Below are 17,271 nucleotides of genomic sequence, written 5' to 3'. Positions count from 1 at the left end.
AAAGGTTACAGGTCTGTAAGAGCCAGAAATCTCGCTTGTTTTACACCAAAATTTGCAAATAAATTCATAAAAATTCCTACAGTGTGATTTTTCTGGATTTTTTCTCATTTTTTTGTCTCTTATATTTGAGGTATACCTATAATAAAAATTCCAGGGCTCTTTCATCTTTTTGCCCCACTGTACACTGTGGCTTTGAAAATCCATGCAATGTCAATAAGTTATGCTTAACGCTACATTTAACAAGCTGGTATCAGGTTTTACCTCGAATATCCTACCTTATAATGTGCTCCATGAATTGCAGACAAGTTTTTGCCCCTGACGTAACCTACAGTCTGTATTTCAACTAATTTATTAAACTGCTTATCAGTTACACCACTCTAAGGCATAACAATGTCAGAATGTGAAACATGATGACTCAAGTTCTTGTATTTTTGGAATGCAGTCTATGCAGGCACGCGTGAGACTCACGTGAAGTCTTCTCCGAGTGTGCAGACGAGATGAGCTCCAAACACACTCCACAAAGAGAGACCTCCACATGCCCAGGTCACCATGACGACGCTGCAGTCCGGAGACCAACGGATTAGCTTAACTGGACCAGTTTTATTATGGATATCTAAGGGAGAGAGAAAGAATGAACATCAGGGTAAAGAACAACAAATACATGAGTTTAACTACATGAAAGGGAAAAAAGGGAAATGAGGAAAGAAAATTTTCAAAGAATTCTCTCTAAAATTCCACACAATAGAAGCAAAAAGTCCCTGAAAAACCTTCAGAGATTAGCAACTTGTTATACTCCTATCTCACACTAGGGGGAAGCAGTGTACAACTCACGACAAACCTATAAACTCCTCCTTCACAAATGCTGCATAGAACTGTTCGGTCAATTCGATGGCTCTGGGCTATCAGTTAAGGTGAGTCAGACATGAGTTCAAAGAAAAGTACAGAAATTGGCAAAGGGGTTTAGACCAAGATACAAGATGCCACTTGCCTTGTAGCTCCATCGACTGGCTACTTTATTAAGTAAATGTAGCTTACATGTCAACTCCACCCCTTCCATCATCTAACTTCTGCTTCGTCTCTAATAGCAGAACACTAGCTTTATTTATTTGTTAAAAAAACAAAAAAAACAAAAAAAAACTTTAATTTCTCAGAGGTACTACAGCCTGAGCAAAACTGGGTTAGTTTATGGGCCTTTCATTGTTTTTGGCTGCAATAATGACAATAATGCTGCATATTTACTTGACTTTTCCTGGCAAACTGATTCTGTACACAAAGTAACAGTATAATATTTTGTCCATTTGCTTTATAAACTTATTAAAAGGCCCCAAGCGACATCCTACTTCTACTTCATCCTACTCCAGTTACCTGTTAATCCAATCTTCCAGTAATGTACGTGGTAAGGTTTTGGTGATGATTTGAGGTAAGATTACGTATGATCACAGACATGATGCTGGGTATGAGCCAGTATTTATTTATTTAAAAAAAAAATTTTACAACAAAAGCACATGATTAATTTAAACATTTTAAAATTTTCTGTCCATCTATGAATGTGTGAGAGTGTGGGACATTAAGATCTGCGTTTTTATGAATGTTTTATGTAGAAAATTATCTTTGCTAAGATCTCAGCATTTCTATACCCGATATCTTTATTTTTAAAAAGGATAAAAAATAATAAAAAATAATTTAATCGTTTGTTTTGACTAACCAGAAAGATAGCTTAGGGATGTGAATACAGAGTTCTGTTAAAAACTACGCAATTCGGTCTAAAAAAAAAAAAAAAAAAAAGACAAAGCACCATGGACATTACAAAATGAATGTTTAAAAAAAAAAAAGTGAAAGTATTTGCGCCCCTTCCTTGCCCTTTTATTTTTGTTGCAGATATGTCACACTCAATGGATTTAGATAAAAATAATAATTTTGCAAAGATAACCCAAGTGAACAAAATAAAGTTTAAAAATAATAAATCAATTTATGAAAAGGGAATAAAAAAGCTGCCCAAACCTGTCACCTTTTCATGCGACAAAAGAATGAAGTAAAAAAAATTAATTTTTAAAAAGGTTTTGAAGTGCCGTAGTCAAAGTCCAAACTTAAACTCAATTGAGATCCTTAAATAGGCTGTTCTTGCTTAAAAACCCATCAGTATAGCTGAACTAAAACAATTCCCCCTCAGCCATGTGAAAGATTCATTGCCAGTTATCGCAAAGCTTGATTGCAGTTGTTGCTGCCAAGAGTGGCACAGCCAGTTATTAGGTTTAGGGGGCAATTGCTTTTCCCACATATCAGGAGGCAGATTTAGACAGCTTTTTTCCCTTAATTCTAAATAAATGAAATAATTTCGAGGAAAAAAGCATTTTGTTTTTACTTGGTTCATTTCTTGGTTCATATATATATATATATATATATATATATATATATATAAACACTTTTTTACTCCACCGTACGATAGTTATTTACTTAAGTTTACATTTTCAGTTTTACATTGCTTACATTTTAACTGAATCCTTGATATACCTGGTCTAAAATACTAATACATTTTTAGATTTTAAATCTAAAAGGAGAAAGGAATTTTAAATGAAAATGAAGCAACCATTACGAAATACGTGCCTACAGTAACTGTGTGTGTGACTTACCTGGGTAGTGTTTGGGGCTCAACTCCAATTTGTGTGACAGCTGCATCGATCCTGTAGTGTTGTCTATCATGTAGACCAACACCGAGCCACTAAAACACAAACATTTTCATTTTAGTTACATTTCCCCCCCTTTCAATCGATTATTTTAAACATGATTCAATCTTTATATTAACATTATTTGTGTTCATTTCCACATTTGATCCATTCCCCACTGAACGACTTCACACTGCAGCTTTCAACTGAAGAGGTTAAATGTTTAAAAGGAAAAATGCGATGCTTTTATACACATCTTTAAACCTCTTTGCTACCATGAGATTAAAAAAAATAGCCGCATTCCTTTTCTTTACACGCACTTGGGACACGTGAGCCTCATCTGCTGTTTAGCACAAAAAAAAAAAAAAAAAAAAAAAAAAATCAGGATGGTGCTCTGCTTCTAATTTGAAGATGTGTTGAAAATCTGAGGCTTTCCAAAGAGCCCAGAGAGTCACATCTGCACCAGAGGAAAGTAATTCTGAAACCGTGATGATACTGAGATGGGCGCGATCTGGAAATAGTCGGCTACTGTGCTCATTCTAATAATTGTTTCTATAGCGACTCATTCAGAGACACTGGGAAGACGGATGCAACGTGTAGCCCAGGGTTAATTGTCCAATATACTACCCATCAGAGAAAAAAAAACAATTAAGAAGTCTTTCTGAAATGAGATGTGCACTCGAAAGTTTAAAGGCTTGGATCTTAAAATACAAAACTACTCGTTTAGGAGGGAAAATATAATTATAACTCACAACATGGCAAAAAAATGCAGCATTACTAAAAAAAAAAAAAAAAAAACCTCCAGTTACATTTAGCGCATTTTATATGTCGATCCAAGCTCGTACATCTGAGCCGCACAGATGTTCAATCGGCGATTTAATATGTTAAAATTGCAGGTGTTCACTGCTTACACATGCACACAAATAATGACAGAAGAGCGATGCGCATCTTCAGCTCAGAACAATCCTCACTGTAACTGCTAAATTAACACACACTCAGACAAAGCAAATATACCACACAAATAATTACACATTCGTTCACCGTTTTGCGCACACACACATACCTCGCACAACCGAAAGCCATGAGTCTGTATTTGTTATTCACTGCTACACATGTGCCGTCCGTCACATCTGCTGCCCAAACTCCCTGCAACTGCTGCACACAGAAAGCATCATATAATTAGAAGTTCACATATATAATTATTTAAAATGTTTCACATGCCTACTTCTAGGTACAGGGTCAACCTGCTGGAATTCTTATCTGCAGTATGTGCGTGACTGATGAGTGCGGAAAGTTGACCAAAAAAAAAAAAAATCCTAAAATCTTAAGCGCTTCTTACGAACATTAAAACGTGTATAAACAGAGTTTAATATTATTTGTAAGATTAAGGTCTTCTCCATATAATAGATATTTTGCAGCTCTGCTACTCCTTTATTACCAGATTTACAATTTCATTTAGCTTTGTTTTTTTGTGACGCTACTTGATCGAGGAGGGAAATGTGTTTATATAGAAAAAGATGGAATTTTTGATGGAAAAGGTCAGGGTTATTCGACAGGCTTTTCACGCCCTGGAGGTGTTTTTATTCTTTGTTTTAATTTTTTTGTTATTAGGGCCCAAGCATTATAGGGTGCGCAGGACCCTCTTGTTTTCCAAAGGATTTATTTTTTTCCATCCTTTTGGGCTTTTTGGGGATCTTAACATGCTCAAAAACTTGAAAATTGGCAGATAGGTTGAAATCTGCTGTCATTAGGATGCCCGAGAGTCGCGTGGCCCGGGGCCCTCAGGGGCCTTCACATGAGATTTTGCTGCATAGCTCATACACACTTTCACGTAGGCACACGAAACTTATTACACATTTGGAGCTCAATGAGCCGAACAACTTTCGCACAACTTAACAGAAGGCCGTTTATTTTGGCAAAAATGCAACCGTTGTTTTTTGATAATATCCTCCTAAAGAATTTATACGATCGCCACCATAACGGGCCGATATGATCTCGATAAGACATCGAGAACTTGTGTAGGGATTTGTGATATCTCAAACGGGTCAGCCATGACGATGCCTTAAACATGTGCTGAAAAAGTGATTAATACCTTTGTGTGGCATTATATTGAGCGACATCACGTTCAGCGACATCATAGTGTGATGCTTATTTTCCAGCATGTGCGGCCTATTGTACACAGACACATGTCACACACACCATATGGGTCTGATGTTGGACACGCATTCTGTGCTCATGCTGGGGAAACATCACGTTTCATCGTGGAAGAGACTCAAGTTGCTAATATAGTTGCAAGCAAGGATGACGGGCCCAAGCAGTGAGTTGTGTGGTGCACCTGGGCAGCGATGGCTTTTTGTAGGTCTTAACACGCTCAAATAAAACACAGGTTATGCGATAGACCCGGGTGCCGAGGGCGCAGGGTGCTTGGGCCCGTCATCCTTGTTTGCAACTATATTAGCAACTTGAGTCTCTTCCACGCTGAAACGTGTTGTTTCCCCAGCATGAGCACAGAATGTGTGTCCAACATCAGACCTTCTCAGATTAGTCAGAGTAAGGAAAAGGCTCTTAATCTCTTCGCTGTTGCTTCTCAGCTGATGAAATGTTTGTTTACATCCATGGAGGGTTAAAAGGTGCATCTCGAATGCTACCGACTTCCTCACACGTTAACCAAGAGCAGCTTGTTATGATGTTGCTCTTTAAAGCACAGCGAAAAAGCTGTTTCAGTTTATACCCTTGTGCAGAGTCAACAGTTTTACTGATTTTGTAATTCATGACCCATGACCGAGTGATTGGTTTTGCTGCTAAACAGCAACTAAATGTGAGACTGCAACTCGCGCTTAATTCCTGTTTTTACTTCCCTCTCTTCTGGACTGCGGTTATAGAAAACATGCAAATCATGATTGTAGAAAAATCTGTACAAAACAGCACAGTCTATAAATCAATAATGTCAGTAAAGCTTTTATTGATAGACCCAAGTCAGGTAAATATATATATATATTTTTTTTTTCGTAGGTGTGGGTGCTCTAAACTAACACATTGGCTGGCAGCATGGCATCTTGTGATATCTTGTGATATCTTTGGTAGACAATATGAGATGAATTTGAGCTGAAAAATGAACAGATGCATTTTAAGGATGTCTAAGACTTGGTTTAGACCTCTTAGACTAAGGCTAGTCTGCTCAAAAAGAAGTATAACTGTTGAGCTTTAATTTTAAATGCCATTTTAAAATACTATGCATTTTAGGCCAAATTATTTTAGATCTTGCAATGACAGGAAAGAGCAAAAGCAGAAATGTCAACTAAACCTGTGTGGAAAAAGCAAAAGTTACTTCCATTTTAGACCTCATTGGCAAAAATAAATTGTTGGGTTGTAATTGTTACATTCTTCAGCTTTGTGTACTTTGTAAACACCGCATAATAGAGATGCTAGCAGGAAATCCTTTCAGTTGTGAATCACGATTCTTTTGTTCGGTGATTCGCTCTAAAATTGCTAGCAAAAATTATTTGTTTATAATGAAGATGAACCGGTTAATCAGTCGATGACCAGAACTGCACCGAGTGCAGATTTGTTTGTTTGTATTTGTATTTACATTTTCATTACATTTAGGCATTTGGCAGACGCTCTTATCCAGAGCGACTTATAAAAAGTGCTTTAAAGCTTACATCATTGGATACATATTTACACTGCGTTAACTAGGTTAATAACTAAGTGCCATTAGTCCAACACAACTGGGAAGAGTTTTTTTTTTGGGGTTAGTCCAAGTACTGAAGAAACAGATGCGTCTTGAGTCGTCGTTTAAAGATCAAAGTCTCTGCTGTACGGACATCTAGAGGAAGTTTATTCCACCATCTAGGTGCCAGAACAGTTTATTTTAAATATGGATGTCCTCTTTACAAAGCTTGTACTAGACTCGGTCAGCGCACACACAGGTTAATCCAAAGTATGTCCATTGCTTGTGTAACTAGGAAAAGGTCCACTTGGCTTAATGCCCTTCATTCTTATTTGAATATGGATTTATTGACATATCAGCTTCTCAGGTTATTTCATGGCAAGATTTACATCAAATATTAAGCTGATTTATTATGTTACGAAAATGAAAGTGATTAAGAGAGTAGTGAGAAAGTTAAAAGGATATAATAATAATAATAATAATAATAATAATAATAGATCACATAATAGCATGGTCTTGGTCAGAAGAACAAGGTTTTACATTTGGTTCTTTACATGTACTTTAGACAGAAATTGTAAGAGTTTTTCTGGTTTTGCCTTGCAGAATATGTCTTTTAAATCTTGTTCCGGTAGAAATTGTTTTCTTATGGTGTTAAAACTTGGGCAGTCCACCGAGTGCAGAAGCTTCTGAGTGGAACAACAGAAACACGTTCCTATAGATCAGAAATCGAGTGTGAAAAGCCTACGATCTGCCTTTTTCTCAAAACTCGAGTGAATTAATCTTACCCCCACTCATTACACACACCTGCACGTGTAAATTGGGCAAAAATGTAGTGATAAAGCGTTACCATTTCTTTATAATGCTATAGGTGGTAGGAGTGGATTATTTGCCAAGGTTGTTCAAAACCGAAAATTATGGCAGATACGTGCTTCTAAGTAAAAATGCAGCTTTTTTTTTGCTTAATTAAGACGATGCATTAAAATTATGCCCTTTTTGATGGGTTTTTAAGTGAGAAAACTAATGTTATAATTAACAGGCTACATTAAATTCATCATTATAATGAGGGTTTAAAATTGCAAAATTAAATCAGAATATTTATAAAATCATGATACTATTTATAAAATCATGATTCTATTATCTATTCTTACAAGCCTTGGAATTTGTGGAACAGCGTGGCAATGGTTTGCTTCTTACCTTAAAGATAGGTCATATGAGGTAACATGGAGGGGAACTACATCTGCCCCACGTAGACTCTCTACTGGTGTCCCGCAGGGCTCAGTACTTGGTCCTCTTCTGTTCTCCCTCTATACCCGGTCTCTTGGTAAGGTCATATCATCGCATGGATTCTCATACCACTGTTATGCAGACGACACACAACTTGTCCTCTCCTTTCCTCCCTCTGACACTCGGGTTTCCACCCGGATCTCAGCATGTCTGGCAGACATCTCATTTTGGATGGCTGCTCATCAGCTGAAGCTCAATCTCAGTAAAACCGAACTGTTGTTTATCCCTTGTGACTCATCTCCAGGTCAAGACCTTGTGATATCCATGGACAACAACCAAATCACTCCCTCAACCACCGCCCGCAATCTTGGGGTAACCGTGGACAATCATCTGTCATTTTCCCCACACATCGCTAACCTTACTCGCTCTTGTCGATTTCTTCTTTACAATATCAGAAGAATTCGCCCATTTCTTTCTTCACAGGCTACTCAGGTGCTTGTTCAGTCCCTTGTTATTTCAAGACTGGACTACTGCAACTCACTCCTGGCAGGCCTGCCTCTGTCCACGATTCGTCCTCTGCAACTGATCCAGAATGCAGCAGCACGACTCGTTTTTAACCTTCCCAAGTTCTCCCACACCACCCCACTCCTCCGCTCCCTGCACTGGCTTCCTGTAGCTGCCCGCATCAAATTCAAAACACTGATGCTTGCCTACAAAGCCAAAAATGGCCCAGCACCCACTTACCTCTCTGCGCTAATTACACCACGCACTGCACCACGTTGCCTCCGATCCTCCAGCACTGCTCGCCTCATCCCACCATCTCTCAGGGATCGAGGGCGGCATTCATCCAGGCTCTTTTCTGTTCTGGCACCTAGATGGTGGAATGAACTTCCTCTAGATGTCCGTACATCAGAGACTTTGACTATCTTTAAACGACGACTTAAGACTCATCTGTTTCTCCAGTACTTGGACTAACCCCCCTCCCCCACAAAAAAAAAAAAAAAAAAAAAAAACTCAGTTGTGTTGGACTAATGGTACTTAGTTATTAACTTAGTTAACCCAGTGTAAGTATGTATCCAATGTTGTAAACATTAAAGCACTTTTTGTAAGTCGCTCTGGATAAGAGCGTCTGCCAAATGCCTAAATGTAAATGTAAATGTAAATGATACTTATAGAATCGGAATATTAATATAAGAGATCGTGGTAAAAGTATCGTGATATCTTATCGGGTGGTGACTGGTGATTCTCATCCATACGGCACAATATCTCAAATACCAACCGTGACCTATTTAAAATGTTACTTGCTATATTAAAATTCAGAGTCTGTTCTTGTTAACTAATGCACAAAAAAAAAAAAAAAAAAAAACACATACACATAAAGGTTCCCTTTAGTGCATGTCACAGATTTGCTTGCAGACACTTTTAGAAGTTCTTCTCACCTCGGTGGAGAACCTGTTGGCTGTTGGTGTGATGAATCCGAGTCTTCCGTCATCAAGCACGGCGGCAAAACCATCCAACGTCATACAATACTCCATTTCTCTAATGTAGACGCCATTCAGATCCAAACATGGACCACCTAAGGCAAAGAAAAAAACCTTACCATGAAGAAACCATGCCACATCTTCGGGTGTGGTCTCACATTCATCAGCTGTGTTTAACATACAAGTGGCGAATGATTTGCCAAAAAAAAGTTTACCGCGTGAGGACTGCAGGTCCAGAGAGAAAGGAATGGTGCTGAGGTTTACGGCTCTCCGGCCGTTACAGACTCCGTCCCAGTGGAGCATGTGCAGATAACCATCGGCCGTACACACCAACAAATCCTCCTGCAGTGACTGAAGACTGAGAGAAAAAAATATATGGATAAGTAGGCTTCTTACACACATCTCGCATTTATCACATCACATCACACCCAGTCTTCTCATGTCTTATTAAATGAAATCGTTCTTGTATTTTCTCTCCTTTAAGTAGAAAACATTGAGCACAAGTAAGCGTGTCCAGGTCCAACAAAAAGAGTGACATCAAGCCCACCAAGCACAGGAAGTCAGATTTATTAAGTTATTAAGATGTTGTAATAACTTAAACCCTGGTCTCATCTCACATCTTTTAATAGAAAGAAATGAGACAGAGGATGAGATGTCAATAAACTCTAATGTTCATTTATGAATACAAGAATGAAGGGCATTAAGCCAAGTGGACCTTTTCCTAGTTACACGAGCAATGGACATACTTTAGATTAACCTGTGTGTGCGCTGACCGAGTCTAGTACAAGCTTTGTAAAGAGGACATCCATATTTAAAATTTAGAACCATACAGTAAAGTGTTCGTGTGTAAAGGGTGTGTGTACCTGGTAATAGGAGCCTCCAGGTCGACTGGTTTCTTCATTTCCACACTGAGAGCAGGAGCACATTGTTCCTCTTTATACCCAGGAGTAACCTTCATACGAACACTACCCCTACAAAAACACACATATACCATTACTTTTATGCTGCCCTTTGCACAGTTATTACTATATGGACTATTGAGTCAATTTGCCAAATACAATTCCACATCAATAATTGCGCTATATTTTACTTCACTTGACTTATTTATTCCTTCCTTTTTTTATATGCCTCCATTCATTTATCAATCTATCCATCCATATAACCCCACACACACAAAAAAAAAAAACTTAAGGAAAAACTTGTATTAAAATTTTAATACTAAATGTATTAATAAAAATGTTAATGTATTCATTTATTAACAAATTTTTGATCAATTAAAATGTATCAATCATAATTTAATGCATTATTAATATTGTATTACTATAGTATACATCATACTACTTTATTTTTTCTGAAATGTGTATACATTTTTTTGCCTGACATCCAGTAGTAATGAAGACGGTTACAAAAAGTCAGATTTGTAGATGCAAAGGCATGCACATTTTACTAATAAATTTGGTCAGCTCTTACACTTACTCTGTATCCAATGACTATATGCAAGATACCCAGTGTGTGAAATCACATCTACAAACCTGACTTTTTGTTTCGTCTTCATTGCTACTGGATGTCTGGAATTTTCTTTGACATCAGTAAAGTGCGGAGTTTCCCCACGCAGAGTATACTCGGATTGGCCGCTCAAGTATATTGACGGCAGCCCTTTTACATTTGCAAAAACTTAAACCGTCTGGAAAAACGATGCCATCGTAGCAGATGTTTCCCCTCTCACGCTACTGCTCCCGTACATGTTTATATTGCTACCGCGAGCGAGCTGGACTAAGAGGCAGGAAATACAGCGTAATATGGATTTAAAAAATAATAATAATAAAGATTAATTAATTAAAATTTATAATAATAAAAAAATAATAATTTTATGAAAGTCCTGCCAGTGTGTATCGATGGGAGAGACTTCAGACATTAAAACCGTGCATTTGGGTTTTCTGATGCGTCATGTAGAAATAAAGTTATAACAAATGTGCGCATTTTACTTGTACAGGAATATGGGAATGACAAAAAAATGTAGAATTCACAAAATGAATAATAATTACTACTATCTGGTCAGAGAAACAACAAGACAAAAACAGGATTTTGTAAATGTGATATTTCTTTGGCTATTTGACCCAGTTAAAAACCTTGCTGAGTCATGGTTGTACAGTTGGTTAAAATGAAATAAAGTTCAGTTCATCATACTGCGTCTGAAGTGTGCTGAGGGCAAAAAAAAAAAAAAAAAAAAAAAAAAAAAAAAGACACGTCACTCTATATTGCACAATTCTTATATATTTATTCTTTTATATTAATTAAAACATGCAGAAAAAAAAAGCTAAAATATGCTCTGGTTTTTAAGGTCCATGCGCTCTGACAAACAGTGCCATCTTTACGCACCAAAGAGCGTTTAGTTCTTAATGTTATTACTTCGTCATGCTTTACACATATGGGTAGATGCACGGGAGCGTTAATGGGCTGGATCACTGAAATGTGAGATTAGTACAAATATTAAATATATTTAAATGGTGTTAAAGGTCATATGTATTTGATGTATGTAGTAGACCACTTTTGTGTTACATTTTACACCTGTGGGCAAACACTGAAGGGTCTGTCGATCTGTTCATATACACACAAAGCTAAATACATTGGCCAAAAAGCTAAATGTATTTTTTTTTTCTTATTCTCATTAGTAGTAGTATCACTACTGCATTATTTCTTCTTGTCTTTTAAGTCAAATTGCATCCCATCCATCTCTTGAATTATACTCTATCTAGCAGCGTGATGCATAATGATGCGACGAGCTGCATTGTTTTTTTTTAATCTTGTCATTTTCAGACTGGAGACTACATGTTTTAATGTCTTAGTGTTTCCCAGGAAAAGGCAACAAGTTACCTTTCTCACAGAGAGAGGGCGATAAACAGCGTAAACAGAGACAAGTTCAGACTTGAAAATGAGACAACAGCTTTTCTCTTGACGTGCTTCTAAGAGTTTTTGAAGACAAAGGCAGATCGCCGATATGTGCAAGCAGGGTGGACACTACAGAAAGTGGAGGTAAGTGAGTAGAAGGGGTTAAAAAGAATTAGGTGTAGTTCAGAATGGTGCTTGGTAAGTAAGGGGGGAAAAAAAAAAAGAAACCACAAGCACCCCTCAAAAAAAAAAAAAAAATCCAATCAGAGAAGCATGTGGGTCACCAAAACCACGCAATTCTTTACCACATGAACCTACAGATCTGGGTGCTATGACCGGGTAAGGTCTAAAAATGCAACTAACTGACACGAGTATCTCGTTTACACGACGACTATTTTCTGCTCACCATGGTTGTAAAAAGCCGTTACCTGAGGTACAGTAGATAAAAATAGTCCTCTGACCTCTCTCATGTGTCCCGCAGAATTGCTGCTCACCAGATGTTTTTGTTTTCATCCACATGAAAAGATTTTGACATTTGTGAGCGAAAAACCAGTCTGGGATCAACAACCAGGCCAAGTGCTGACATCACAGCTCATTTTTGAGCTAAAAACTAACTTTAATGCGTACGAGCATAATTTTAATGCATTGCGCTACTTTTATCTGTTAATTGCATGAAAATGCATGGAATGCAGTTACTAAGATAGTTCCACATTCTGTATTATAATAAATAGGCCACATCTGTCATGATATAGTATAGATCTAGTCTTTATTTTCATTTAAGAAGGATTCGTTTGAACCCTCGGGTCCTGTCACCCATTAAACACCGCAGGCGAAATTACTCACTCAAGTATGGTTTACTTACACACACACACAAATGTGAATCATGCTTTTTCCCTATGGGAAATGAGCTCAATTCTCTTGCACGAATTTTCAACCAAAACAATAATTGGATAGGTTTACAAAAGCAAAAAAAAAAAAAAAAAAAAAAAAAAAAAAAAAAACATTTAATTTGATTTGAGAAGCCAATAAAGTGAATAACTTTAAAGCACACCGATAGAATGATAACCATAAAAAAAAAAAAAAAGCAGTTAGGTTATAGAAGCTATTTTGTATCATTATTTTAACAGCATAAATGGCGGTTTGTTGGCGGTTTAAAATTAAATATAGGAGTTTACAGTTGTGAATCTATTGTTTATTAAATAGGGCACAGGGCATTAAAACGAGCTCATCAAACGTTTCCCCCCTTCAATTTCTGATTGGCTGGTATTGTCTGTCCTCTAGCGTGTAATTGGCTGGAACTGAGCGAGTGAGCGTTGTGATACAGTATTTAGGACGTGCTAATATTGAGATGACATCAATAAGGAAGGGAGATGAGAGAAGCATTTGAGTTGTACGACTGAATCATTTGCTAATGTCTGGCCTTATTTGTGAATTAACAGTGTTGTGTTACACTGTGCAAGTGTGACTCAAGTAAATGAGCGGACATCTGAATGCAGCTTGATCTGAATACAGCGAAATACACGCAAGTGAATCGCCATTATTCTGCAATGAGGTTGTTTGTGTATGTAAATCGAGAGCATTTCAAGACACTTCAGAAAAACAGGGGAATATCCCCCTACTTCATTTAACCTTGCATCCCTATGTACATAGCGTTTGTCACCATACAACTAATCTTTTGTACGTGTTGGATATGCGGCATGCTGGTACACATCACTGCACAGACAGACTATAGGCGTCAGCTACTCGTGAATATGAACAGAGACGTTTGTTCAGACGAGGGGCGAGTGTCAGTTACGCTGTAAGAAGTCCGCATGCATGTGAAGAAATGTGTTTGGGATTTAATGCATTAAGAAAAACGGAGAGAACAAATGAAGAATTGTATGAGTAAAAAAAGCTCACTCACTTTGGATAGATGGGCTCGTACAGATATTTCTCATCTCCACCTCCGATGATGTCAAACAGCAGCACGTATCCATTAGCAGCCTGGAAAAAAGGCAAATTATTAATGAGTGGCTAAATAAATAACGTGCTGGTTTGGATAACACTCACACACGAGACATAATGATGGACATAAACGTACACTATGTCCAAAAAAAAAAAAAAGATACACATTCATCTACAGAACAAAGCAACAAGTCACTCTGTTCCTGTGGGAGAGAACGTTAGGCTTGTGCACACACACACAGCTACTAAATGTAACACTACCCATAAAACATTTAACTGGTGATGTCCATAATGTCCAAAATATATTTAAACATCATTTCCACAAATCCCTTTTGACATCTAAAATAAAGATAACACTACATATCGATGAACTGCTACAGAGATAAAAATTGTATTTCAGCATGCAAGAAAAACAGTTTAAACACAAAACAAAAAACGCTGTGTTGAGGTTTACTTTCAAATAAAATACTCAATGTCTATTTGAGTCCTCTTCATATCTATGAAATAAAAAGCTAAACTCAAATTATCCAACCCGCAGCAAACCAAAAAAATCCACATGCCATTGTTCAACCTGAATAATAATAAAAATAAAAAAATAATAAAAAAAAAATCAATAAATCGTGTGCCGGCAGGTGTCGCACATCTGCATTCGTGACCCACATTTACAGCGACAAAGCAATTACAATAAAATAAAAAACTAAATAAAAATCAAATACTCGTTATTTATTCTCCAAAGCCACAGGGAGCCGCAGCAGAGGGATTAAAGAGCCACGCGCTGCAGAGTGCTGGTTTGGTGCAATGGTTGTTGAGAAATTGTCTGAGAACATTTGACCCCAAAATCCTTCAGCATTCATTTTGATCAGTGACAATGTGCGTGGGAACAGTGCCCGGTTCGCATCAGATACACAAGGTCAATTGTACCTGGACACAGAAGTAGATTTATGTTTAGAGTATAAATGTTCAAGAGCAAAAAAAAAATCATGTTAAATGCTGTCCAATGTGGGAGAGGGGCAGCAATTGTTCCTAGGCATGGTGGCTAATGAAAACGCCCTTAGAAAGCTGTGATTAGTGAGAGTGGAATAAAAGCAGTATTCAGTTACCTCGTTTGACATCATAAGACAAGATCATAACATGACTCAACATGGTAAGGGTTTTGTGTTACTGTTTTTTTGCTCTTGTATCGAAAGTTTTTTTTTTTTTTTTTTTTTTTTAAAACACCGCCTTACTTAATTGAGTTTTGTCCATCACTTCCTACTGGAGAAAAAACTAGCTGTTCGATTTGCCAAACAACTTTATACCATCAACTGCGATAAGCTTTCACGTCACTTAAAAATAAAGTAGGCAGGAGACGATCTGATCTCTGTAGATATTATAAACCCAAGCATGCTCACAGCTTACTAAGGGGTTGTCACATTGAAAAATGTCATGCCAGCAAGTCATGGTATTTAGTAATTATCTGTGCTAGGAACTTAATAACTAAAACCCTCCTTTAAGTGTCATTTCAAATTTCCTTGTTGGACTTGGATCGTTTTTGTACAATGAGTGCTTCCTGGAGTGTCTTGGTGCCGAAGTAAAAGCTTAAGCTCTCCTCTCCCGCAGAGTATAACATGATCTTTACCGAACTATTAATACAGGCGAGCGTACACCAATGTGCCGTCTCGTTTAGACGAGCCAGTGTCCACTGTAGCCTCAGGTTCCTGTTCTGCTCTGAGCAGACGCTCGTTAGCGTCAGAGTTCACAGTGGGTCCAAGCTTTTCTGCTCATCATGGTTGTAATGTGTGGCTCTTTGATCCACACTTTTACTGTCAGCTGTTTTCTGATTGGTCTCATCACTCTCACCTTGTCTCTGCATGATGAAGTTAATTGATTATTATCGACCAAATGCAGTGTTTTCACTCCCTGATCGTTCCGTACAGTCTGTAATAAACGACAGAAAAGATAAGTACGCCCCCCTCCTATTCATGTAAAAACCGGTCCGATCTGAATGGGGCTATAAACGATGGACGAATTCTGACAAGTAGCACAAAGGCACAAAGAACAGTACAATGTACGTAAGTAAATAATAAAGACGGTATGGGTGTGTTAGTTCTGTTCTTCCAGAAAATTATCATCATACTGCAATAAAGGATAGACAATGGCTGACTGAATTAGCCACTCATCAGCAATCATGCTGTCAAGCCTGTCAGTCCTTTTGTCAGTGTGACCAGGCACACACAAACACACACTGATGGAATTCAGTAGCCCTCTGACATTAACACAGGCAAAGCCTGTAACATGCATGGCTACAAAGCGCTGCATTCAACACGCACAGTAAAATAGTTGCTGCACATTTTAGCTCAAAATCTCTAAATGTTGTACCCGCACCCCCCCCTCCCCTTTTCAAGCTCTGCACATTTAACTTGTTATATCTTTCAAAGTGGCAAAATATGACCTTAAGCTCTGTTAGTAAGGGAAGGAGCAGCTAAAAGACTCGACACACAGAGGGGAAAATAGAAAGAAAAAAAGAAAAGGGGGAGAAAAAAAGAAAAAAAAAAATCACAGCAGGATTTTAAACTGCAGTTGCAGAGGCAGCTCAAAATAAGCTTGACCCTCTAGAAACTGGATGTGAACCAAATTCATACTCTGTGTGCTCGCGCACGCTGCTAAGTGTTTCAACTTTAAAAAAAATAGTAATTAGAACAGCATTTCAGCAAATGGGTTTCTGCAGGTTATTTTAGTCAAATGCACATTAACATTTTTTTAAAATGACAACAAGCTAAATGATTTGAGCTGACAGGAAGGCTACGGTACTTTAAAGAACCACTTTGTGCAGCCACAGTGTTCTGAAAAGCATCTTAACACATAAATGGGATACAATAACCCAAGTGGCCCACATCGGACTCCACTCCTGTCAGTCATGAATGTGTCAGGAATCTGAGACTAGGTTGGGCACAAGCTGATCGAAATGAGGCAAATGAAGACTGGGGTAGCGAGGTGGAATTAAAAAAAAAAAAAATATCTTAATACCATAAACGAAAGAACCGAACGGTGTTGTGTCAACAGTTCATGTTGGAGGTGGTAGTGGTGTAACGTTGTGGGGGATGTTCATATCAATCCAACATAATTTGAACGCCACAGCATATCTAGGAATTGTTCATCACCACTGGCATGTCTTCCACATATTCATATTAGAATCTGATAACAAAATGTTTTGTTACAGACATGGCCTATGGATCTGGTTTTATAACTTCATAAGCTATGCCTTTTTGTTGCCGATTTTGGTCAAAACAAAACGTTTGGCAAACACTTTGGTGCCGTCTCCATGGCAACCTCATGAAGACAAACAGGAAGCTGGAACAGTTATTACCCACGATGCCATGCGGACAGACTTTCCAGATGGATGCAGTGACAGAGGAATGCC

General features: G+C 37.9%; 1 protein-coding gene across 1 annotated transcript in view; it reads right to left on the bottom strand.

The window, feature by feature from the left end:
* The window catches only part of ric1 (RIC1 homolog, RAB6A GEF complex partner 1), a 56,591-nt gene that overhangs the window by 12,977 nt on the left and 26,343 nt on the right, over nucleotides 1-17,271 (bottom strand). The window contains exons 3-9 of the mRNA XM_053477836.1: nucleotides 13,831-13,910; nucleotides 9,902-10,009; nucleotides 9,254-9,396; nucleotides 8,997-9,133; nucleotides 3,727-3,818; nucleotides 2,631-2,719; nucleotides 469-613 (exon numbers count right to left, since the gene is read on the bottom strand). Coding sequence (XP_053333811.1) covers nucleotides 469-613; nucleotides 2,631-2,719; nucleotides 3,727-3,818; nucleotides 8,997-9,133; nucleotides 9,254-9,396; nucleotides 9,902-10,009; nucleotides 13,831-13,910 — 794 coding nt within the window. The remainder of the gene's footprint in view (nucleotides 1-468; nucleotides 614-2,630; nucleotides 2,720-3,726; nucleotides 3,819-8,996; nucleotides 9,134-9,253; nucleotides 9,397-9,901; nucleotides 10,010-13,830; nucleotides 13,911-17,271) is intronic.

Source organism: Clarias gariepinus, chromosome 19, assembly GCF_024256425.1.
Source record: "Clarias gariepinus isolate MV-2021 ecotype Netherlands chromosome 19, CGAR_prim_01v2, whole genome shotgun sequence".
NCBI lineage: Eukaryota > Metazoa > Chordata > Actinopteri > Siluriformes > Clariidae > Clarias > Clarias gariepinus.
This window is presented reverse-complemented; position numbering and strand designations above follow the sequence as displayed.